This window comes from Phocoena phocoena, chromosome 4 (assembly GCF_963924675.1).
Source record: "Phocoena phocoena chromosome 4, mPhoPho1.1, whole genome shotgun sequence".
NCBI classification, from domain to species: domain Eukaryota; kingdom Metazoa; phylum Chordata; class Mammalia; order Artiodactyla; family Phocoenidae; genus Phocoena; species Phocoena phocoena.
The window spans coordinates 107,493,946-107,521,049 of NC_089222.1; the positions used below are offsets into that span (position 1 = coordinate 107,493,946).

Genomic DNA, 27,104 nt, shown 5'->3' on the forward strand with positions numbered 1-27,104 from the left:
CTTGTCACTAATATTTTTAATTAGCTTGAGATTATAACTTATACATAATAAAGTTCACCAATTTTATGTGTATGATTTGAAAGTATTGACAGATGCATGCAGTCATGTAATTATAACAATAGCTATAATATAGAACACTTCTATAACCCAAAAATTTACCTCCCCAACCTCATCCCTGAGAAAGCATTAACTGATTAGCTGTCTGTCACTATGGTTTTATCTCTTTTACAAATTCATATAAATGGAATCATAAAGTATATACCATGTATGTCTGGCTTCGTAAACTTAACTGTAATGCTTTTGATATTCATACATCCATGTTGTTGTTCTAGATCAATAGTTCATTCCTCTAATTATTGAGTACTATAGACTATATGGATGTATCTTTTTTTTTTAAGTATTTTCCAGTTGATGGATGTTTGGGTCTTTTTCAGTGTTTAACTATAATGAATCGAGCTGCTATTATGAATATTCACACATGTTTATATAGATATATATTTTCTGTTTGAGTAGATACATTTCTCTTGGGTTTCCAGATTCATATAAATGCATGCTCAAATTTATAAGAAATTATCAAACCATTTTTTAAAGTGGTCCACCAGAAACAGATGGGGCTGCAGTTTATCTGTAGCCTTACCAACATGTGTAGTGTCTGTTATTTTTAATATAGCCATTCTAGTGGATATGCAGTAGTATCTCCTTATGATTTTATTGTACATTTTTCTCATGATTGATGATTTTGAGCATCTTTTCATGTGCTCCTTTACTATTTGTATATCTTTCCTAGTGAACAGTCTATTCATCTTTTGTCTATTTTTAATCAGGTGATTTGTCTTAATTGCAAGGAAAAGAAAAGTCTTTGTCAGTAGTTGTGCAATCATTCTCCCATATTGTAGCATTCATTTTCATTTTATTGACAGTGTCTTTAAAAGAGCAAAAGGTTTTAATTTTGGTGCGGTTTTTATGTAAAAATATGAAATTTGAAGTAGTCAGGCTTTACTTGTCCCACGTTAAATAAAGGTTTGCAGAAAAATTTTTAGAAGTCAATAGATCATATCAAAAATGATAGATCAAAAAATCACATTATAAACATTTTGTTTAAAAATCACATTATAAACATTTTGTTTAAAAATATAGAAGGGATTTACACCAAGACACATTATAATTAGAGTGCCAAAAGTTAAAGACAAAGAGAGAATCTTAAAAGCAGCAAAAGAAACAGCTTGTTATGTACTCTGTACAAGGGAACCTCTATAAGACAATTAGCAGAATTTTCAGCAGAAACTTTGCAGGTCAGAAGGGAGGGGCACAACATATTCAAAGTGCTGACAGAAAAGAAAAACAAACAAACTGCCAACCAAGGATACTATACCAAACAAACTGCCAACCAAGGATACTCTACCCAGCAAAGTTGCCATTCAGAATTGAAGGAGAGAGAGAGTTTTCAACAGAAGCAAAACTTAAAGGAGTTTATCACCACTAGACCAGCCTTAGAAGAAATGTTAAAGGGGTTATTTTAAAACAAGAGTATTAATTAGTAACAAGAAAACATATAAAGGTATAATTCTCAGTGGAAAAGGTAAATATATAGTAAAATTCAGAATAATCTAATGTTGTAAAGGTGCTGGGTTAATCAGTAATAAAGTTAGTATGAAGATTAAAAGAAAAATGTAGTAAAAATAACTACAACTACGATAATTTTTAATGGATATATAAGATAAAAGTATGTAAATTGTGTCATCAAAAACATAAAATTACAAAATTACAGGAGGAGAGTGAAAATATAGACCTATAGAATGTGCTCAAAATAAAGTTGTTATCAACTTAAAATAGCTTGTTATAAATATAAGTTGTTTCATGTAAGCCTCATGGTAATCACAAAGCAAAAATCTATAGTATATACACAAAAAATAAAGAGAAAGGAATCTAAGAATACCATGACAGAAAATCATCAAATCAAAAAGGAAGGGAGTAAGAGAAGAAAGAAATAAAGGAACTATGAAAGAAAACAACAAAATGGCAATGACTACATATCGATAACTGTGACTAATTACCTTAAATGTAAATGGACTATTTCTCCAATGAAAGGTTATAAAGTAGCTGAATGAATTCTTTTTAAAAAGACCCATCTATATACTGTCTACAAGATACTCACTTCAGAAGTAAGGACACAGACGTACTGAAAGTGAAGGAATGGAAAAAGATATTCCACGCAAATGGAAACCAAAAAACAGCTGGGGTAGCTATACATATATCAGACAAAAGAGACTTTCACCCAAAGACTATGATAAGAGACAAAGAAGGTCATTATGTAACGATAAATGGGTCAGTCCAACAAGAGATTATAAAATTTGTAAATATTTATGATTTCAACACAGGAGCACCTATATATATAAAGCAAATATAAACAGACCTAAAGAGAGAAATACTAAAGAGAAAACAATACTATAATAGTAGAGGACTTTAATACTCAACTTTCATCAATGGATAAATTATCCAGACAGAAACCAATAAAGAAACATTGGCCTTACAGGACACATTAGGTCAGACAGACTTAACAGACACACAGAACATTCATCTAAAAGCAATAGAATACACATTCTTTTCAAGTGCACATGGAACATTCTCCAGGTCATTTCATATATTTTAGGCCAGAAAACAAGTTTTAATAAATTTAAGAAGGCCAAAATCATATCAAGTTATTTTTTCTGACCTCAATGATATTTAACTAGAAATTAATTACAAGAAAACTGAAGAATTGACAAATATGTGGAGATTAAATAACATGGTAGTGAACAATCAATGGGTCAAAGAAGAAATCAAAAGAGGTATCAAAATATACCTTGAGACAAATTAAAATAAAAATACAACATACCAAAACTAATGAGGACCAGGACAGGACAGCATGACAGGGGAATTCTACCAAACATATAAAGAAGAGCTAATACCTATCCTTCTCAAACTATTCCAAAAAATTGAAGACGATGGAACACTCCCAAATTTGTTCAAAAAGGCCACCATTTCTGTGATACCAAAACCAGACAAGACAGACTACAAAAAAGAAAATTACAGGCCAGTATCTCTGATGAATATAGATGCAGAATTTCTCAACAAAATATTAGCAAACCGAATTCAACAATAAATTAAAAGGCTGATACAACATGATCAAGTGGGATTATTCGAGAAACTCACATTAACAAAATGGAGGGCAAAAATCATATGAACATCTCAATAGATGCAGAAAAAGCAATGGAGAAAATTCAACGTCCATTTATGGTAAAAACTCTCAACAAAGTGGGTATAGAAGGAATGTACCTCAGCATAATAAAGACCATATATGACAAGCCCACAGCTAACATCATACTCGACAGTGAGAAGCTGAAGCCCTCTAAAATCAGGAAGATGACAAGGAAGCCTACTCTCACCATTTTTATGCAACACAGTATTGGAATTCCTAGCCAGAGCAATTTGGTAAAGAAAGAAATAAAAGACAACCAAATAAACAAGGAAAAAGTAAAACTGTCACTATTTGCAGATGGCATGATATTATATATAATAAACCCTAAAGACTCCATTAAAAAACTGTTAGAATAATCAAATTCATTAAAGTTGTAGGATATAATCATTACAGAGAAATGTGTTGTATTTCTATACACTAATAACAAAAAAGTCTGAAAAATAAATTAAGAAAACAATCTCATTTACAATTTTATCAAAAAGAATAAAATACCTAAAAATATTTTAACCAAGGAAGTGAAAAACCTATACATGGAAAATTATAAGACACTAATGAAAGAAACTGAAAAAGACATAAATTAAAAAAAAAAAAAAGATATTCTATGTGTATGGATTAGAAGAGTTAATATCATTAAAATGTTCATAGTACCCAAAGCAATCTATAGATTCAATGCAATGTCTATCAAAATCCCACTGGCATTTTCCAAAGAAATAGAACAAACAATTAAAAAAATTGTACGAAACTACAAAAGACCCCAAATAGTCAAAACAATCTCAAGAAAGAAAAAAAAAATAGCTAGAGGAATCACAACTTGATTTAAAAATATATTATAAAGCTGTAGTAATCAAAACAGTATAGTATTAGCATAGAAACAGAAACATAAACCAATGTTATAGTATAGAGCCCAGAAATGAGCCCACAAATATATGACCAATTAATTTATGACAAAGGAGTTATGAATATACAATGGGGAAAGTTACAGTCTCTTCAATAAATGGTGCTGGGAAACTGTAGAGCCACATCCAAAATGACGAAAATGGACCATTAGCCATACACAAAAGTTAACTCAAAAGAGATTAAAGTCTTGACCATAAGACCTTAAACCACAAAACTCCTAGAAGGAAACACAGGTGGCAACCTCCTTGATATAGGACTTAGTGATAATTTCTGGATTTGACACCAAAAGCAACAAAAGCAAAAATAAACAAGTGGAACTACATCAAATTATAAAGCTTCTACACAGCAAAAGAAACCATCAACAAAATAAGAAGGCAACCTACAAAATGGAAGAAAATATTTGCAAATCATGTATATGATAAGGGACTAATATGCAAAATATATAATGAATTCATACAACTTAGTAACAAAAAAGCAAACAATATGATTAAAAAATGGGCTGAAGAGCTGAGTACACATTTTTCCAAAGAAGACAGACAGATGGCCAACAGGTACATGAAAAAATGTTCAACATCACTAATCATCAGGGAAATGCAAATCAAAACTACAGTGGGCTAACACTTCAACACCTGCCAAAATGGCTATCATCAAAAAGACGAGAAATGACAAGTATTGGGTAGGATGTGGAGTAAAGGTAACCATTATGCCCTGTTGGTGGGAATGCAAATTAACATAGCCGCTGTGGAAAACAGTGTGAAAGTTTCTCAAAAAATGAAAACAGAACTACCATATGATCCAGCAATTCCACTTCTGGCTATTTACCCAAAGAAACTAAAAACACTAACTTGAAAAGATGTATGTACCCTCATATTCATTGCAGCATTATTTACAATAGCCAAGACACGGAAAGAAGATGTCAAAATATAAGATACAGAAAAGTTGAAATTTATACAGTATACCCCCATTAGCATGGGCCAAAAGGGGGTTGGGGCACTCATGGAATATAAATGTTCCTTCTCTATTCTCCCCACTTTCAAAAGAAGAAGTCAAGAGAATTCCAGAACTTTGCCCTCTCCTGGGAAAACGCCCACTCTCCTTACCTCTTAACAGTCAGTCTACATTGACTCCACCAGGATCAATGTACTTTTGTTTTTATCCAGTTTATGTCTGGCACCACAAAAATTCAAAGAACCCCAGGTCTTCATCTTCAGAATTACCATGCACAACTGATGGATGCTGTCTCTCACTGCCTTCACAGAACCAGCCTGAGGGGGGCGGGGGGGATGAAGTAGGTAATCCCCATCTTTCTGCCGTTTCTAGATCATTATCACATCATTTTCTCTAATCCTATTTTGTATTTTATTTCATCAGATTACAGCACCTCTTCTTATTTCTCTCATATACTAACCCTCAAAACAAGCATTCTTCAGTACGCCGGCTCCTAGTTTACCACCACTCATTACAACAGTTGTGTCACAATCCCAGGTGATTTCGATATTTACACAGATGATCAAGCCCAGCATGTCCTGTACCCCATCTTTAGTGATTTTACCCTCCACCTTACCTCAAGCACCCACTCTCAGGAACCTACTGTAGATTTTATCATTTCCAACAGCTGCAAGCTCCCATAATTCAGAAATTCAAACAAACACCCAACTTTCTTTTCCGTCTCACTCCCTCTACTTCCTAACCCAGCAACTGTAACCCAGAGATATCACCACATTTTAACGTCTCCTCCTCTCGTGTTCCCGTTCTTCTTTGTACAATTTGTATACCACAGTTCCAGATTACACTCACTTTAAAGCCTGTATCTGTCAATTTCCTAGCCTCTTTCTCGTTTCTTCGTACTCACTAGTCAAAACACTAATGTCGGTCAACGCGGAGCGCAGAGAGCAGGCGCGGGCTGGGACGCTCGGTCTGTGGGGATCCCGGGAGAAGGGGCGACTGCGCCCCGGGAAGCCAAGGGTCACCCACTCCTCCAGGCGCGCGTGAAGCGTGGACCGGCCGCGCGTTGCTGGAGCGGAGGGGGCGGGGCGAGGGAGGGAGGTGCGGCTCTGAGTCCCGCGGGGCTGTGCTCTCCCTCCGCGTTCTGGGGGCGGGAGCGGAAGTCGGTGTGCTGGTCTGTGGTGCACGAAGTCATTGCATCCCTTGCCTGACCCCTCCTCCCCCGGGTCCCAAACTATACCAGGTCCTCCGCGCCCGTCTACTCCAGAGCACCCTCCCTGAACTCACCAAGCCTCTCTATGACTCCTCACCACCTGAGAACATCCAAATCTGCATCTGGCCCCTAGCTATGCTCTGGACCCCTAAAGAGGACCGACAGATGCCCTGTCCTCCAGGCAGGGCTCCCGGCCCCCGGTCAGGCCACCCTGTCTCAGCGTCCCCAGCTCGGACCCTCACGCCTCTAATGTCATTATTTTGTTGGTCCCACAACTTTTCTCTATAAATTGGTTTGCAAATTACATAATTAACACACACAAAATAAACAAAAATCGGATTTAAATATAACCCTATACATAAGTATATGATCAGTGCCTAGAAGAGTGTCTGGCATACAGGAAGCTTAATAAACTCTTGTTAAATGAGTGAATGAAGGTACCATCCTTCAGAAATACAGAAAATAATTTGGATGGACCATTCATTCATTCAACAAATATTTCTTGAGTACATACTGGATTTTTAGATATCCAGCATCTCTGCTATTCAATAGGAACCTCAGTATATGCTACACTCCTAGACTTTAACACACCCCATTGCATGTAAATGCTTCAGCACTTTCTGAAATTTTCAGTTGCGTCAACAAAGAACACAGAAGTGCATTAAGGATTAATAAGAATATTATCAGCTTTGTGCAAAGATAACAAAAGTTCCCTTAAAGACGGTTTTTGACAAAGAAAGAAGAGAGGGCCTAAATAAGTACAAGTGATCAAAGTGAATGGACTAATAGTATGAACGTAAAGCTATCTCCGTGAATGGTTAGGCAAATAGAATTGGAGAGAGGAAGAATGGGAGTGTATAACTACATTTCTCCATCTGTACTTTGAGTAGAGCTAGTTTCAGCTTAGATTGTCTCCTATGACTTGGTGATATGTAAAAATGAAATTTTAGGGAACTCAAATATTATTACTTGTAAAATGTTGGAATCCCTCAGCAGATGTGGAAGGCCCTGTTGTTAGTAGACTAACTACTCTTGCTGTCTCCGAACACTTGAAATACTCTGATGACAAAGGATTTATCCAAGAGTAAAGTACATAATCTTTAATGAGACTTACAAAAATTCTTGATCTGACTTTTGCTTACTTTTCTGAATTCATCTCTCCAACCTTCTTGTAATCTGTATACTCTTACTGAACAGCAGTTCCCCCAAATCTCCGTGGGTTTTTAATGCCACGGATATGCTGCTCCATCAACCTGAAATGTTATCCCTCCTTTGACCCCTCTCTCTGTACCAGGGGAATTCCTACTCACCCTCTTGATCTCCATCTAGATGTCATTTTCCCCAGAGGTCTCCCTGATTTCTCAAGAAGCAGTAAGATTCCTACTTCACACTGAACTTAGTTCAAACACAGACTCTAGTACCATAACCTGTGACTGTCTGTTTACATTTGTCTCCTTCACTAATATATTGAAAGGAGAAACTGGATCTTGGTCACTTGGTGTTCCCTCTGCCCAGCACTTAGCAAAAGGCTGGGGCTCAGTAAACATTATTGTACAAGTTAATGAATGGATCTCTTCCTCTTCTCTTCTTTTCTCTTTGCTGCCATAAGAGTTTTCTTTGTTAAAAAAAAAAAAGTAATTTATCTACTTAAATACATTTGTTAACTCTCTAATATCTAGCAATAATTTTTAAAAGATCCCATGATTGAAGGGTTTAGTTAGTTCTGGTTGGCAAAGAAAAGGTTAGTGAAAAAGGAGGATAGACTTCTCCAAATCCATTCACAAAAGTAGTTACAATTTCATTATTCTGCACATTAGATTTCAATATTTGACTTTGCTAAGAAAAATAAAAATTTCTGCAATTTAAAAATATGAAGACAAAAATAAAGGCTTACAATATGTCCTACAGAATTAAATGCACCCTCCTTCACAGGCAAATAAAACTAAACCTCCCTCATAAGTTTCATTTTTTACAACTACTGCAGAAAAATCCCATAAACACCACACTCAAATTGATCTGTTGCTAAAACATGTCAAGGTCTCACTGGCCTCTCTGTTTGCCAGTACTACTCCCTGAGCTTGGGAAGGATTTTACCATCCTCCCGTCCTTGTGAACTTTTACTGTTTCTGTAAGGGCCAGCTAGTATTTTACCTCCTCCTCTACAACATCACCCAATCATAGGGATTCTTTTTATTATTACACTGCAGTATTTTCATTGTAGTGTTCAATAATAGTATACTGTGAATATCTTTAAGGGTGCCTCTTCCACTACTTCTCCTTCTCAAGAACATAGATTAGATTTTGTCATCTTTATATGTGTAGTACATGGAAAAATCCACAGCACATAGTAGGTGCTCAGTAAAATTTGTTGCTTAAATAAAGTGATTGGGGAAATCTTCGAATATATAAAAATGGTTTAACATATATGAAGAGTTGGAGTACTCAAAAGAATGAAATAAGTTAAAAACCACATTAATCGAATATTTATAATATTGAACCTCAAGCATCTGACAGTTTATAATTTATGAGATAATGTTCCCCTATAATGTGGTTGTTGATTGAAATCTCCTGTGCACTAACACAAGCATTGTAGGACTAAAAATTATTTGTGTCTTTGGTATATCCAATCATCACTATCAAGGAATGACCTTCCTTGACTAGGTGGCAACATTTATAAATATAGAAAGCATTTGGTGTTGGTAAACTTACTCTTTGTTCCTAGAAAACCTCTGCTATGTAGCCCCCCAAATTCTAATTTCCAAGCCTCCTTGCCCTCCGGCTTGCAGATTTCACCTGGAAGGGTCAAATGAAAGTCTAGAAGACAGAGAACGGGAGAAAATATGCTACTCCCACTCCTTTTCTGGGACACCTGCGTTTCCTCCTTGAATCGAGAACCCGCTAGACAAGCTCCTCTCCTACTCACAGATACCAGATCCTGTGCGAGAGCCTCACAATGGCTGTAGAGCTCCTGGTGGAAGGTCCTGGCTTTGGGCTTTTCAGTCTCTCTCCAGCCACAGCATGGTAGCAGCTTCCTAATACTGCTAATCCTGGGCTCTCTTCCACCCTTGTTTGCCTTCTCACCTGTGTAACTAACACACTTTAAAAATATAGAGTGATTTCTGTGTCTATGGATGGACCCTGTCTGTTACATTTCTTTTTATATATTTTGCACACATTATACAATACAATGCATTGCATATAGTTGGTGGTGATTAAACATGTAATGCTGATTGTGTGAGAAATCATGTCATGCGATAGATACAAATATAGATAAAAAGTCAAGTAATTCTATTCTGGCATTTTAAAAAATGTTTTCCCAAAAAAAGCCTGTCTCAGCTCCTAACATTTGTTTCTTTCTTTGCCTCGATTATGGCTTCATGTTATGCTCACCTGGTTAACACCTCCCAATTCATCCAAATATCTCAAGCATTTCTTCCTCAGATCGTGACACCCCACCGGGTGAAGCATTCTATTTTTATCCTCTATAGGATTTTACATATAACATTTATCAGCGTTAGCAATTATATATTAATTTGTGTGAATATATGGATAATATCTGTTTTCCTTCCTAGAGTATATATTCTATAAAGGAAGGGTGAGTGTCTGGTTTACTCAGCATTGTACCTCCAACTCAGAGAAATGGCCTGATATCTTCTAGTGATTAAAAATTCTTTTGTGGGGGCTTCCCTGGTGGCGCAGTGGTTGAGAGTCCGCCTGCCGATGCAGGGGACACGGATTTGTGCCCCGGTCCGGGAAGATCCCACATGCAGCGGAGCGGCTGGGCCCGTGAGCCATGGCCGCTGAGCCTGCGCGTCCGGAGCACGGAGAGGCCACAACAGTGAGAGGCCCGCATACCGCAAAAAAAAAAAAAAAAAAAAAAATTCTTTTTGAATAAATGAGGGAAAAACTGAAGGACATGAGGTATTCATGGAATGCAAGATTTTTAAGAAAACTGAATAATGGGGTAGAATTAGAGGGAATGGAAGGAGTCTAAATTGGCTCTAATGGCAGGATTAAATTAGAAAGATTCGCGTACATAATTTTATCTGAAAATAATAGGAATTATTGAAGTGTTGCAATCAGGGGGAATAAGTGAAATCCAATTTGCATTTCAACAAGATCAATGATAATGGTTTGCATTACTCATTATTGGGAATCTCATTAGAACACAGGGATGACGATTTGGAGTCAAAGCTCCATCTGGCTCTCAGCTTTAATCATAAAGGAGAAATAAATTATTACTTTATTTGCTATTTATTATTTAATCTAGTATTATGCTACCTTGTTGACTTTTTTTTTTTTTTTTTTTTTGCCACTGCAACTGCCACATTAAGGTGATGTCTTGGAAAATAATCGGAAATGATCAGCCAATACCCTTCCCAGGGTTATATCCATAGCACTGGGCCATATATTTTATGTGGTTTGGATTATTTATTTTCAAGAGTATTCCATCTTTCATTTTTGTTGTTGTTTTATTGTCCACATAGTGGTTAAGAACATATAAAGAAAAAAAGAAAACACTAATTTCCTGAGTAACTTTTGCCATAGGATTTCGAACCAGTAACATTAACTGTGTGTCTCTCCTGAAATAGAAACATGAAAAAATTTGTAGCATGTTTAACCAAGAAAGAGAAGAAATCATAATTCCATATCCTACCACACACCCATTATCACGGCATCTGAAAATAGTCAAGGGTCATCCTAAAGATACTTTTGAAAATGATGTATTATTCTATATTATTGAAATGGTAAGCAGGTGCATAATTTGCAGTACCCTCTGCCAAATGAAAATGTGACATGCTTTGTTAAAAAATCAGAAAAAAAAAAAGCTTTTCCTGTCTTGCACTGTCTTTCTCTTAACCTGTAATACTGGTCTTTATTTGCCATTTAATATTGTACTCCCTTGGGCACAGGGACATTCACAGGGTGAGTGCAGACCCTCACAGCCAGTCCTGCAACTCCACACGTGGGGCAAGGACATCCTGACCCAAATCTCCTCATGCCTGTGCCTGGGCCCCTGCCTGGTGTGGGCTGTAGTGGTCACTGAGCATGACTGGGGGAGTGGGCAGCTGAGAAATTGTCCGGGGAGCCAAAGAGGTGGTGAGAAGCAGAGTCACATATGAGTCGAAGCTCCAGGCCCCAGCATGTGCTCCATTAATTACCCCATTGAACCTCATTTAGAAAACACAAATTCTCAGATAAAATTATTAAGCACTTCAAGGTGGCCACTGCAGGGCATTAAACCTCAAGCATGGAGCACCATTCAGAGTGTGAAGTCCTGGGCAACTCCACTGGTCACCCACCCATGAAACCAGCCCTGAAGGTAAGCATTGGATTATAGCTTCAACGAACAAGTCCTTCCACATGAGAACTGGTATTGCCTGAGATTATCAATGTAAGCAGACCCTTAAGTATATAAATCTGTATTTAAATAGATTCATATTTATATATTTGACAAACTGTGACTATTTTTTCAATAAATGGAGTTTGCTGCTTTTGTAATGTTGGGCTTTGATTGCTTGTGATATGACCATTTCCAGTGGTATTTTAGTAGCTTTGCCTCCAGAGCTCCAAACCAATTAGTACAATAAACTGGGAAGATGTATTTATCTTCACCATGCACTTCCCAACACCTTTGTGCTTCCTGGAGTATCCAAAGCCTCCCTTAATAGAAAGTCGTTGGGTTCTTAGTTCCATGAATTACCATGTTCCCAGACTGTCCCTTTCTCCTCTATGCACCACCATTTACAAAGAAAAAAAGCTCTGGTTTGGTTCCTACTAACTGTCAGCAACCTCATTAAATACAATTTACATCACATTGTATTTTAATCATTCATTTGTGAGGACACTAAGAGAAGCTCAGAATCTTACAAGTTTAACAATGGTGCCTCTTAGATCCCTGCAATATAGATGATGCCTCTAACAGATGAACACTGCTAGTAATGTTCTACAAACAATGCTGCGGGAAGGAGAATCTATATTCCCCGCGGCAAAAAAAATTACCTAATAGAGGGGCAATGGAGTTCAGTAGTTACATTTGTGCTCTAAATCTGGCTTTTGCATTAAATGGGTATGTATGTGACTTCTTATGCCTGTGTCTCCTCTTTTGTAAAATGTGGTGCTACTTTAGAGATTTTTTTCAAAATTATCTTCTCGTGGGAAAATGATATTCCTTCTATGTCTCTGGGGAAGCATAAGGTATTTGGATTTAGAGAATCACATGTGGGTGAAGGGAAAAGCAACGCTACTTTCACTAAATACTTCTGTAATCCAAATCTGGGGTAGGGCTGGGGGCGGCGATTCCTACACCAATCAATTCTCTGACACCAGCTGCATATCCTACAGTTTAACTCAGTTCTGCCACTAACTGCCTGGAGTTAGTGCAAGACCGTGCAGGTTAAAAGCTCAGTCTCACAAGGCTGCCCCTGACTTCAGACGCCAATTGCAAATGGCAGCTTCCTTACAGCTTCTGAATGACTTGGCTATAAATCAAAGATCCCCACAAGCCCCTCCTCAGTTCGGATCATGGGCTAGAATGACTCACAGAACTCAGGAAAACAGTTTACTTACCAGATTACCAGTTTATTACAAAAGGATATACTTCAGGAACAGCCAGATGGAAGAGATGCACAGGGGAAGGTATGGGGAAAGGAGCACAGAGTTTGCATGACTTCTCCAAGCTCTCCACCCTCCCAGCCCCTCCATGTGTTTGCCAACCTGAAAACTCTCTGAACTCCATACTTCAGGGAACTTTTTATGGAGGCCTCATTACACAGGCATAGTAGATTAGATAATTGGTCATTGGTGATTGACTCAACCTCCAGCCCCTCTCCCATCTCTGGAGTTCAGGGGTTGGGACTAAAAATTCCAACACTCTAATCCCTGGTTGGTTCCCCTGGCAAGCAGCTTCCATGCTGAGGCTATCAGGGAGACCTCAACCACCAGTCATTTCTCCTGGAGATTCCAAGCGTTTTTTTTGCCAGAAACAGGTGTGTGTGTGGGTAGGGGATGGTAGTATCGGCAGAGGAACAAAAATATATATTTCTTATTCTGTTACGGGAGAACACTCCAACGCCTTAGCACCAAGATCACAGGTAGTGGCTGGGTGCAAGAAAGACAAAAATGAATGAGAAATGTTTCTACAGCTGTGGACATGACTTTTGGTACAAGATTATAGCAGAGAATCTTAGTCTGGAGTTCATGGTTAGATTTAAAATGTGCCTCAGTTTCTATGAAAAACATTGTGTGTGCGCTCAGTTTTACACGATTCCATAAGATTAGAAGGAAAATCTGTAAGCAAAATATGATTAAAAGTCCTAATGCCTTTTATGCTACTTACAGGCCATAGAAAGGACTTCAGTGTCACATGAGACAATATATGTATTATTTGGTGCTTAAGAGCAGGAAATAGCCTGAAGCACAGGGAATAATTTATAGCAAGAGATGCAACTTTGATAGGTTTATGTTTTCATGAAAACAAATCTAGTTTTAAAGTTATTTTTTGAAGCAAATGAACATGTCATTGGTAGATTATGTGGTTAAAAGAGGAGTCCTTAGATCCCCAAATCCCCCTACCGTGTGAGACTGTTGACCCTCTGTGATCCCATTTCAGAAAGCTTCTCTGATCTCTGGCAGAAGGGTATTAAGACATGTTCCCATTTGGTAAAATTGCCAAACAGACAAACCTTACCGTTAGGAATTTTCCAGTTCTCTTCTAATTATTTTTTCTCCCAACACACTGAAAAAAATTCATTTCCTGATATTCTCTCATATATTCATGATATACCAATTTTACTAGTTAAGTATGTTTTCAAATCTTAGAGCAAATGATTACCACATCCAGGAATATTATGTTGCTTTTGCCAGAAATATTGTATTAGTTTAAAAGGTCTATACTACATTATTGTTGTATACCAACTCCAGTCTACCTGAATATGTATTCCTTAAATCTGCTATGTGTTCATATTATATGCACCCTCCATCTGTGTAAGGATGCAGTTTAGTAAAAACAAAATGAATTAAAGTTTCCATAAGTATGTGTGGGACACACGTTTTTCGGACTTTTATGTACTGACTCTGGTCATTGTTACAGCCACTCTTCAGAAGATGAGTTAATTTCCTAAATTTTCTAGCATAATAAAGTATTAACTTATTAAACAGACCTATTTTTAAAAAATCAGAATAGAAAATCTTCATAGAAATATCCATTGAATTTGAGACTCTGAACAATGGTTGAAAAATAGGCTATTTTCTTTTCAGTTTAAGTCATAAGACCTTTCATAATTACATGTTTTAAAAAATTAGTATTTCTCCACTTCTTCTTCCAGCATAGCAATGCCAAAAATACAGAAAATGGTCATTACTTGGAAGGATAATTTAATTATTAACAGGTTTTGAAGGGGTAGGCATAAAATGCTAGATTCAAGTTCTTGGTGGAGTTCATCAAATAAGGGATTTAATATATAGTAGGTATTCAATAGTTTTGTTTTGATTAAATAATATGCAATGTAGCATAACACTAAGAGGCATTTAAAATGCAACTAGGAAACTGCATTTTCCTCTTTCATCTCTTTTCTATACATTTTTTTTAATTTGCTAGGTTTCAAAACAGAAAAAAAATATCTTTAAATTTCACAAAATAAAGTATAGTTTGAAAAACTTCAAACTATCTACTTCTTGGAACTTCTTGTTTTAAAGGAGTGTACAGTTAATTTTAGCATTATCCCAGGATTGTCATATTATGAAGATCCCTCTCATACGCTAAAACTGCTATGCAATTATTAATTAAAGTTTATCAGCATGCTTCCTTGATTTAAAAAAATGTCAAAGAATATTTTGACAGAAATAACACTTGCCATTATGAAAACATGGAATTGATTTATCTAGGAAACATGGGTGTCATATATGTATATAGTGGTAGGCTGAGTAAGAGTGGGCATTTTGTGTAACTTTAAAAGAAATAAAGAATCGTGTCTATGAATGTGTTACTTCAGATGTCATTTTCTTTCAGTGCTGAAATTGCTTTTCCACACAATATCAAATTTGCTAACATGTATCACAGGGCTTCTTCTGCTAGGAAAAATGAATTAAAATAAATAAATGTTATTTCATAAAATAAACCAGATACAAAATCTCGCCTTGTATTTACAGGTAAATTTTAATGGAATATTTCATGGTCTAACACAAATATCAGACCCAAACACTAATTCTTGTACAGCCTTTGGCTTACCCTGTATAACAAAATCTGTTATTTAAAGTAGACTATAAAATACCTTATGGTAAGTGAACTTCCAAAGACACAAAGAAAATCCTCCATAAATTTAAAAGCTTATCTCAAATTCTTATTGGCATAAGCTTAGGATGGATATATTATTAATTGCATTATCTTAGGTAGTTGAAATATATAATACTGGTTAGAGTGTGAAAATTTAAAAAAAAAAGGTTTAGGTATTTTTGCTTCTGTTCCTAGTCAACATTAATAAACACACAGAAGTGATTGTAAAATTATCTTTACAGAGTTTTGGAATTTTGGCAATCTCAAGCAAATTTCCTTAAGTCAGCAACATTTGTTTTTAACCCTTATTCAGCGTATTACAAGGTTCATATATTCCAAGGAGCAATGATTAAATGTTCTACAAATAAAATAACATTTTATTACTGATTAATTTTTAAAACTTCCATTTAGAAACTTACAAAGAAAATGGGCATCACTGAGGAAATCTAAAATGAATGGATAATATATGCAGTTGAAAAAAGATATGCAAAATAATGTTTGGCATAAAGAAATATGTTTTGTAACATCTTTCATAATCTGTTAGTGGGATAAAAGAAATTCCACCTTTCAATGTCTGTTAACAACCCTAAGAAAATGAACTAAATGAATAGACAATTCAGTAATGTCCAACAGATAACTAAAATTCAAATTTTATTTTCCCATATGTATCAGACAATTTTTTTCTGACAAGACTTTACTGAAAGATGAAGTGCAAATGGGAACCCTGTAAGAATGTTTATGAGTTGTACATGACATATTTTAAGCGCCACTAAGTACACATTGAATACTTTGTAAGTATATAGGCAAATCAACATGCAAGTGTCATGTACCTATTACAATATGCATTTTGGTTTTTGAAAATGTTAATGATAACAGTAGATTCAATAATTGTGTTTATCTTCTGTGCAGTATGTGTGATTTTGGTGCATCTTCTTTTCAGCACAGAATTTATTGTTATGCTGTCATAAATATACCCTTCCAAAAGTTATGAATTTCATGTCATATGAATAGAACATTTTATTTTTGAAGCTACATTACTGGGAACATCTGCATTTGTGGATACCATTTTCAGAGATAAGTCTTTAAATTCTTTTTAACATGGCAGACTTGTTCCGATGTTGGTTATGTTGAAATATTTATGATAAAAATGGAGCTTTCTTGAGGGAATATTTTTTGGTTGAATAAAAAGCTAAACAACCAATTTGCAAATATTGATGTGAACTGAATATGAAGAAAATAGGTCAGTAATCCAAACTCATAAATCCTTGGGTTACTACTTAACTGCATCATTGAATCTACAATAAGTACAGCAGGTACAGTTAAATAAATATTTAAAGAGATTAATTTCATACATTTGTAAGGAGAAAGAGTACTAGTTTTGAAATTTTTCTAAATTATTTTCCTTTCTATTTATGAGACTCAATCAATACGTTAGAAACACAAAGAAAAGCAAAAAGGATAAAGAGATAACAATTCAGTTTACATTTCACAGTTTCTTTTTTTTTTTAACCAACTGGTGACCACTGCTTTCAACCATCACATATTTTATTGCATATAACTTTCACTATCAGCAAATATAAAGAGAAAAGTGTCTACTAGTATCATGTAAAAGGAAAAGCATCTGAAGAAAGAAAACATTTGAGGTTTGACAGTACTGTGTGTAAGAGAAGTGTAATGTGGCATTTCATACTGCACTTAAAAGTCCGTGTAGGAATCACCGCTCTTCTGACCCTGGATGTGGGAAAAGTGCTTAAGTGCTGAGCCCTGGTAGGTTTCTCTTTTGCCCCTGCAATCTACAAATATCTTTTAAGTTTCTTCTTTTGAAATATACAGTACATTTCATAGGGGAAAATAGTGTTTTTTCTTTACATCTTTTTCACATTTGGGCCCATTCTCTCCAAAATAACCATACATTTATATATATATATATATATATATATATATATATATATATATGGAAAAGATGGTAAAGATTACACCAAATATTATTTGTAACATAACCACATAACATAGATATATTTTACTTTAAGCATATTTTATAGATTCAGCATCATAATTTGAGATAATTTTTGTATCCTTTTTTCCTAAAGGAAAATCTGCTTTCAAAGTGTCATTTCCTTTTAAAATAATTAAATTACATCATTTGAAGAATTCATATTATGTCTATGTAGCCAAAATAAAGTGGGTATTTGTGGCAATACTTTGCATTCATTATTCAGGGATTATTTGTTAATGAGGAGGCATTTTTCAATGCTTAAATATTTGTCTTACATAGATAACACTTCTTGGAAAAATAAATCACATATATTTACTTAAAAGCATAGCATTAATTTATAAGAAATTGTTTATTTTAAATATTAAATGAAATGTCAGCTTGGACTGCAAAGTGTTGCCATTTAAATTATTTTTAAAATCAACACAATTATATCACATTTAAATAGTAAATAGTCACGTGAGGAACTATCTTTATAAAGTTACTGTATTTTGCTTATAGGAAAAGTTAATGACAGAAGAGGAAAAACAAATGCAGATCCATACACCGTTGAGTACACTTAAAGTAAAGTTGGCTTTTGAGATTTCCCAGGGGGTGGGGAGAGGACTGTTATGATAGTTGCAAAAGAGTGCTTCCTGGGATACCTTGTAAATAATTATTTCTTCTATTTATTTAGAAGTATCATAGCCCATGTTAAAAGTGAGAGGTAGAAGGATTATTGTAAGTATGCATGGCAGAAAATTTACCAGCTCTATCCAATAACTATTGCATTCAATATTAATATCTGAATACATAAAAATGCTGATGAGTTTAGAACCCATTTTTACATGTTGTCCCCTTTAGCTCTCTTTATAATCTTGCTACTTTCAATCCATTGCCTTTGGAAGGGTATAAGTGCAAAGGGCATGTTTGGGGTGAAATAGAGAGAGAAAGGGAAGAATGAGTAGAAAAAGAAAATATATTAAAAATTTCCATTAAGATATAGTGACTCTAACTATTAAAGGTAACCTATGTTCTTTGATTGAATAAATTTGTACTTGTAATAAAAGTACCACAATCCATTAAAACATACACACATTTCAAAGAAAGTTTAAGAATCCAAAATTCAATTAGATATGCATCAAAGTTGAAAACTCAGGTTATCTCTTTCTCTCCAGTAACTCTAAAAACAAGGTCAGATACTTTTATTGTGTCACGTTAATGATTAAGAAAAACTTAACGTGTTATGTCACTTGTATTTTTAATTAATGCTTTAATATGCAGGAGGTGGAGATTAGCAACATTTTAGATCTTGTTGAAGAATTTTTAAAAATCCCTTTGCATTAAGTATCCAGCAATAGAATAGCAGATATTGCACTGAGTGTATTTCAATATTGCCAGTGTATATTTCAAAACAAGTACTACTATCTACACTAAAATTTCCTCTTTCCCAATATTCAAAATGCATATTATAATTACATGGGTTTCCAACATCCATACACAGCAAGTACAGGATACTTACATGTACGTACACTGTAGTTACCTATATTTTGCATAGTTTTTAGTGTGTACTTTGTGCCACTTAATAAAAAGCATTACTCAGTAATTCTCATTATGTTTTTCATTTATTTCTGCTGTGGTTGCCAGTTATTTTTTTTAATTTTTTTTGTTTTGTATTGTATATTCTTCACAGATTACCATTTGCAAAGGGAGATTATAGTGGGCATTTTTAGAGGGCTCTAAGTAATTAGCAATGTGATGGGGAATTTGCAGTAAGATATGAGGTTTTGCATTTCCTCCACAATTAAAAAATGTAACATGAAATTTCATATTTATCATTCATTCAATTATCCTTATATCCAAAGAAAAAGAAAAAGTATTTTAAATGTTCCCCTTGGTAACACTTTGCAATAAGTGGCACTAAATTACACGATAACTGCTATGTTACATGGAAGAACCATCACCGTCAAACAGCTGCTGTACATGGGCCTATATGGAATCTCAATGCTGTTACAATCATGAGTACATAATTACAAGTGAGCCTGTCCCTTTAATTGAGATATTTATACTTTTACAAAGAAATAAAAATAAATGAGGTGTTAGCTTCTTTTGCCATATTTAGGAAAGTTAGTTTTCTTTCTCTATTTGTTATTTTAATTGTGGGGTTTCAATGCAAGATTAAGTATCTTGAATCGATATGAGGTCATCCAGTTTCTAGATTAAACTCCAATATCAGGTTCCTTAAACTGCTTCTTGGATTCTCTGGTAAAAGAAAACAAGTTGGAATCTCTCTCTCTCTCTCTCTCTCTCTCTCTCTCTCTCTCTCTCTCTCTCACACACACACACACACACACACACACACACACACACACACACACACACTACTGTGCTCATGCTATCTTTGCCCTTGCACTCACAAACTTTCCTTTTTCTTCCTAATTTTTATAATCGTTCTATCTAGGACACTCAAAAATGGAAGCAAGAAAAAAAGAATGCTGTTTACACTTTTTTGATGGAGGACAATTTACACTGTAAACAGTACACTGGCAGAGAATAGCTACTTTTGGTAAAGAATAATGTTCCATATTCTACTAGTGGGGTGTATGTGTGTGCACACGCCTTCCATTGTATTCTGTGGCTATGGCTCTCTGGGCATATAAGTGTGTATGTTTCAGTCATGGCAATTCGCATGGTCCATTTAGAAATTTATTTCATATTTTTTCTGATTTTTATAGAAATGAACAGAATTTTTACAATTTATCTCGTTTGGTGAAAATCAAAAAAAAAATTTAAGATAGGAAAATATAATACCACTGCTGTTTTCTTTCAGTAACTGAAATGATACCTAATTCAAATCTATATTAACTATCAAAATATTTGATTAGAGCTTACAAATCATAATATACCAGTTAGTTTCATTTACAGAGTTCCAGTGAGTTTTTATACTACTGTAAAGGGTTAAAAGAGTCAAAAGTCTTGAAGTGCAACCAATTTTGGATTTCTAATTTTGCAGTGCTATAAATAATGATTGAGTTATTTAGGCAACAGTTTAGCAGTTGGAGCCAAGTAGAATACAGATGAAATGAAGAGGGATGTAAATACAACATCGATGAAGAGTAGCAATTTTGTAAATGCATCCTGAAATTAGGCTCTAAATAGTAATTGATGATGCAGTTTATACAACTTATTTCTATAGTAAGAACCTTTCCCTTTTGTAATAACAGGATGAATTTTGCTTTGTGGAATCTTTCTAAAGATTATGCATTGAAAAGTATGAACAGTTTATAAACCTATTCTAGTTTCAATGTGTCTAGTAGCACCTACCTGATTCTCTCAAACTACCATACTATATTAACATATTATTGCATTTTTCCACAGATGGTATGGAATGAACTGTAAAAACAAGCATGCAATCACATCAATGCAGACTTATTTCCTTAAAATGTCATACTGTATATGATTTATTATGTTAACACTCAATCACATCATATTATTTATGTTCTGTATATTCTGAAAAAGTGCTGCTTGACTGACATCGTCCTTTTTCTCTTGTAAGAAATCAACAAGATATATGCTTCAATGATCAAAAAAAAAATTAAAAATTCTAACGTTGTCCTTAAAAGATTTATACTTTTCTGATAAATAATCTAAGATACAGCACCCTTGTCTTTCATTTGATATTAATACATGATGTCATACTCAACCATTCTCATTTCCCAAAAATAAATTCCAAAATAATATTTTTAAAACCAGAGGCCATCATGCTTTCAGACGTCGCAAGTATAGCTACCATATCGTCATATGTGTGTTCTTCTTAAAGGTGCAGTGCTTGTCAATGGGAAAATAATTTTTATCTAACTGGATTTTTAATCTTTAGCATATAGTAAATCTAATGAGCACTAATCTAGTAGTATCGTATTTTACTAGGAGAAATAATATGACTTTAGATTGACTCTGTGTCATATTTAAGAATACAGCATTTCTTAATGGTTAAATACACCAAAATTTCAGAAATAATCCAGAGAAAGAGACTTTCACCTTGGAGTTAAAAGCATGGCAGAAATTCTCTATCACTCACTGTTTCATAAGTTTGTACCTCACAAAATGCATAGACAGGAATTTAATATAAAGAATTAGTTCATTTATACAGAAAACATATCTTAAACACTTCTTTTTGGCAAACCAACATAGGTAAGCAGCTCTGGAACTGCCAAATTAAAATTTGAAAATTTTTAGCAAACTAAGAGTTTATTTTTAGATTATTATTCAACTGTGGTTGTAATTTAAAACCTGAGGCTGTGCACTGGTTGTTAGCTTAAAATTACCTTTCCTTATAACATTGTGCTTCCATTGTATAACAAATAAAAATTAACAAGAACTAGAAAAATTTGTTGTTGAACAGTGCTAGGACATACAGACAAAAATACTAATACATGTTACCTACTTATAATATTGGTTTAAGTAATATCTAAAGAGATATAATGGACATTAGAAAATGCTTACTCATGACTGAATTACCTACAGCCAAAAAAGTTAAATATGTATCAAATAATGTTTAATTGGATTTATTATATGCACTATATACAGATACTAAAATGTCTCAAAATTGTGCCCTATGGATATTTCAATTTTGTTTAGGCAGGTGAGTCTTTGTGGAACAAATAAATTACAGAATCAAATTAGAGAAATGGATGAAATTTTTGTGATTCCCAAAACAGTAAAATGTTTGTAACAATTTATTGGTATATGAAGCTAAAATAACCTAATGGTAAGATCTATATAATTATATAAGATAGCATGTCCTGATTGCAATCCATATACATGGCTCCTGTATCAAATACTAAATTTTTAAATAGTGAATTGATACAGCTTTACCAGTACAATCTCAAACATTCCAGAATCTATACTACAGTAGTCCTTTTCAGTTTTTGTCTTTTAGGGCATATGTTTCCAAAACATGTCTTTGAATATAGACATGTAGAAAACATCGTAAACCTCTAACATCTGATTGAACTTAAGCACATTAGGTCTTTACCTAATCTTGTTACATGTGAAAGCTGTCCAATGGTAAACTGACAAGGTCTTTGATTTAAAGGGGACAAAAAATGAGGGGAAAAAAAACCTCTGCATACATTTTTTTCAATGTATAAAAACAATTCAATGTCATGATCCAAGGAGATGATTAACATTGTTAAGGCTGTATATTCAAGCACTGTATGTTAAAAGAGCAATGGTGTGGAATTTAGGCAGTAAGAAATGTCCTGCATTATGGATGGTACAGTAATTAAAGAATGATGCTTTCGACAGCTGATTGTTGGTATACACTGGCTACTGATAGCAGTACGGTATGGAAGTTAATAAAGGTAGCAGAAGATGATAGAAATGAATTCTGAAAGATGATAGCCAGTTTTCTCCAGCAGCCAGTGTGGTAAGTAAAATTCAGAATCTTGGCCTGCATCTTAAATGAAATATTCCTTTTTCTCTTCAGCATTGACTTGGCTGCCCTCAGCATTGATAATGGCTGTGTCAGCATCTGGTGCATCTTCAGCTCCTTTAGCTTCATTTGTTAAATATGTTCCTGTGGGTATTGGAAGAAAAAGACGTTAGTTCTGTCAGACTGGTAAAATAGCCAGTATTAAAGCTACACTCATTTAGGAAGAAACTTATGCCAGATTTCTTATATGTTGAAACATATTCTGAGTCGTAAGAAACCACACAACTCACCCTTCTAAAGTTGCACACTTTCTTTCGGTATTCTAGTATATGTTGTAGATGAAGCTGTGGTCAGATTAACTAGAGGCAACAGCCAAACTGGAATGGGTAATGAGTACTTTGATTTCTTTAATGATGGCTTCAGACCATGTGATCCATGCAGCTGTAGCAATCAGGGCCCTTTGTTAAGATGTTGATAATGATCACATCAAACGGGTCACCATTTATTTTGGTAACTCCATTTAAAAGTAGATTATATCAATAGTTTGCTACCTAGCCCATTGTGAAAAATCACATATTTTCCTCACTAATATGGCCACACGTGTGTCCATGAGCTTACAAATAGAAACATTACCAAATGATTAATGTTAGAGTTGAATTTCAGTCCTAGAGATAAATTACAAACTTGCTTCTTTTTTTTTTTTTTTTTTTTCCCTGAGCCAATGATTTACTCTGTGACTTTTGGCTACTGGCTAAGTATTATTTTGATAGCCAATCCAGCTTTAACGTTGAGTAAAATAATCAAGAATTCTCTGAAACAACTTAGTAGTTAGATCTCTCTCTTTCACCCCCCATCTCTCTCTCTCTCTCTCTCTCTCTCTCTCTCTCACACACACACACACACACACGCATGCACGCATGCACTCACATAATATTTCATGATGAAGCTAGTCTTTAGAATTTTTTTTGCCAAATGTAAGAATGCTTTATTAAATATAACCTACCTTTATGTCTTGCCAGATACCGTCCAAGCAAAAATATAGAACACAGAGTGACAAATACAACTACAGCCACAATTCCTCCTATAAGAGCATGATCAGGGCCAGTCTGGCCAGCCAGAGCATTGGGATCTAGAAAACAGAGAAAAATATTCTCCTAGTTAGTGTGTTATTTAGACACAGAATACATATCTGCATTAGAATGAGTTATGTTGAAAACTAGCACATTAAAATAAAATTTTATTAATGTGTATTACACCAGTCATCTAGTCAACAAATATTTATTATGTGCCTATAATGTACAAAATGTTGGAGAATATAACATTTGACATATAAATTACTGTTGCCACTGAGTTTCCATTTTAAGGGAAAAACAGGATAAACAAATACATATATATGATTTTGTACAGTTACATGCCTTTTCTTTCTCCTCTTCTCCACCTGAAAATATGTGTGTGTGTATTTTTAATGTGACAAATACAACTATACTATTTTAAAAATGCAATTATGTCATAGGAAACACTGGGGTTAGAGATTATAACTTGGTATTTACCATTATATAAATATTATTTAAAGCTAAGGAAATTGAGGAACTCCCCAAGGGAGAGAGTCTAGATAGAGAGAAGAAGTCTGAAAATTGAAACCTGAAAAGCTCCCATATTTAAAGTCTGAAAGAAGTGCGTCCAGCAGAGTAGACCGAGAAGGAGAGAAAGGTGGGGTAGGAAGAGATCCTGGAGAGTACACATTAGTTGATCAAAGGGAAGATCATACTTCAAGAAGGAGGGGGTTTACAAACTGTGTTGTGTTATTGATAGAAGGAGGAAGATGAATACTCAACATTGAGGATTAAGTGCCTGTTGCACTTGTAACTTTAAAGGAAGTGGTTGGAAAGATTAGATTAATGATATACTTTTACATTCTGCCTTTAGTAAGATATTATAGGAAAGAGCTGAGACCAGTAGAGGATGGCCAGTTATCAAGCAGAAATGAAAAGATCAAAGAAAGCCCCATATTTTGAGTACTCAAAAGTATGGAAAATCAACTATTTATAAAAGTTGCACAATAAGAGATAAAACTGAGGTTCTGAGCAACAAAACATACTAAGGCTCAGCCCTATGGCAAAAGTCAGGTTAAGTGTACTGCCTATCCTCCAAAGTCCATTGTGTGCATAACTTCATGGGAGCTGCTTATAGCCTACAAGAGAGATTTAGAGAGAGAGAGTAAAGAAATAAATTAGGCCTGGCAATTCCACTTTCAGAAAGTCTTAAAGTGTGGTTACAGGCACAAGAATCTGACAAATATATTAGGAGTCTACTGTGTTTTTAATGGAACTATTGTGCCAAAGAAGCATATACCTAGTTAGAAAAGAAAAGAAAAAGAAAGAAAAGTCTGACAATTGAAACATCAAACAACCTCTGGACTTCCAAACTTGGTGAAAGCAAGAAGTGGCCTATAAAAGCTGTGTCGTCCCCATAGAGGGCATATTACCAAACACCCACTTCTGATGTGGCCACAGAGTATGACTGACAAGGTTGAACTTCCTGTAAGGCAGAATTGTAGAAGCAAAAAAGAATGAACGGAAGAAAATCTAGTTTCTTCATAGAACTATAACTATTGCCAAGGCAGAGGGAACTTTTCATGCCACTCTGGCATATTTTCATAATTATTATGGATCAGTGACTACTCAAGTGTTCCCTATTTTTCTTCTATTTCCAAAAGAGAGCCTTTATTTAAAGGAGTGCTTTTCCTGAATCTGTTCTATCATTGTGTTTTGTGTATGAGATGGAGAAGAGTGTTGAAACTTGTGTTTTGGTTCATTTGTCCCTGGACTAACATATCCAGAGATGATGAAGAGAACTGTGCATATTTGAGGATCTTGGTCTTTGAGTTGGATACAGTGGCTTGATGGGACTTGAGGTTATCTCTTTGGACAGGGTTTAGCAATGGTTGATGGCAGAAAAAGAAGGTGTAAAAATATTTGTTGATCAGAAGGCTATATTGGGGCAGAGATTTCTAGCTAATGACAAATTTGTTTGCTATTCTTTCAGTGAACAGAGCTAGACATTTACCAGCTTCACTGGCAGTTGAATGTTAACCATGTAATTTGTGTTCTAGACAACTGAAAGAAAGACCAGCCAATAAATGCCTCCCACATGTAACCTTCCCGAGTGATCTCAGGAGATGCAAGTTGAAAATAAGAGAACCACAAGAATAGGTCAGGCCATGGGTCACTGACTCTCCGCCTGGAAGAAAATTATTGCCAAACTAAGAATATATGCATCGCCAAATTGCTTGAGGGGAAAAAAAAGAGCTTTATTTTCAAAACACTGAGCATTAAAAAAAGTAAATCTGTTACAGCAGCTATTGTTAATTTAGCTTTCTATTATATATTTCTTGTATTTCCCTTAATTTCTGGCATTGGCTGTAAATCTCAAAAAAAAAAAGGAGCAAAAAATAAATCTGCCATGCATCTGAATTCCCTATTCCTATTCCTAGCTTAGATAATTTAGAATCAGTTTCAAATTCCACCTCCTGCTCAAGTTCCCAAATACAGATAGTCATAAATTATATCCATTTTATTTGCTGATTATCTCTCAGAACTGAGCACTCTTTTTGGGAGCTGAAAAATCACTCTTGTTTGTACATCTGTACCTGTCATTTCCTGAAGGTAAATTCTGAGAAGTAGTATTGCTGGATCAGAGGATACAAACATTTTAAAAATACTTTTGATAAACATTGCCAAATTATATTGCCCTTTACAAATTCATCCTCCACCAACTGCACCTGAGTTCCCATACAGTATTACCAGCAGATACTATAATTAAAAGAAAAACTGTCAATCTAATATTGAAAAGTGTTAAATATTTTGTGTTAGTAAATTAAGTTAACATCATGAATGTGTCTAAATACTATTTCCCATATTAATGCATTAATTTTGGAATGCCTATTTACACAGCCTGACCATTTTTCCATTCAAAATTTCTGCCTTAACAGCTCTCTCCATAAAAAGATGAACATTTTTAGCAATTTCTTTTTATATATCCTTCATTTCTGGTCTTTTTCAGCCATAGATAAGTCTTACTATTTTATGTAATCAAATCTATCAAAGTTTTGTGTTATGATGTCTGACTTGT

At 34.8% G+C, this 27,104-nt stretch overlaps 1 protein-coding gene across 2 annotated transcripts in view; it reads right to left on the bottom strand.

Annotated features, from left to right (window-relative positions):
• Positions 1–22,998: 22,998 nt before the first annotated feature.
• CADM2 (cell adhesion molecule 2) overlaps positions 22,999–27,104 on the bottom strand; it is a 244,690-nt gene continuing 240,584 nt past the window's right edge. For both annotated transcript variants that reach the window (XM_065876194.1, XM_065876195.1), the window contains 2 exons: positions 23,977–24,102; positions 22,999–23,117 (listed from right to left, as the gene is read on the bottom strand). In XM_065876194.1, the coding sequence (XP_065732266.1) occupies positions 22,999–23,117; positions 23,977–24,102 (245 nt within the window). The remainder of the gene's footprint in view (positions 23,118–23,976; positions 24,103–27,104) is intronic.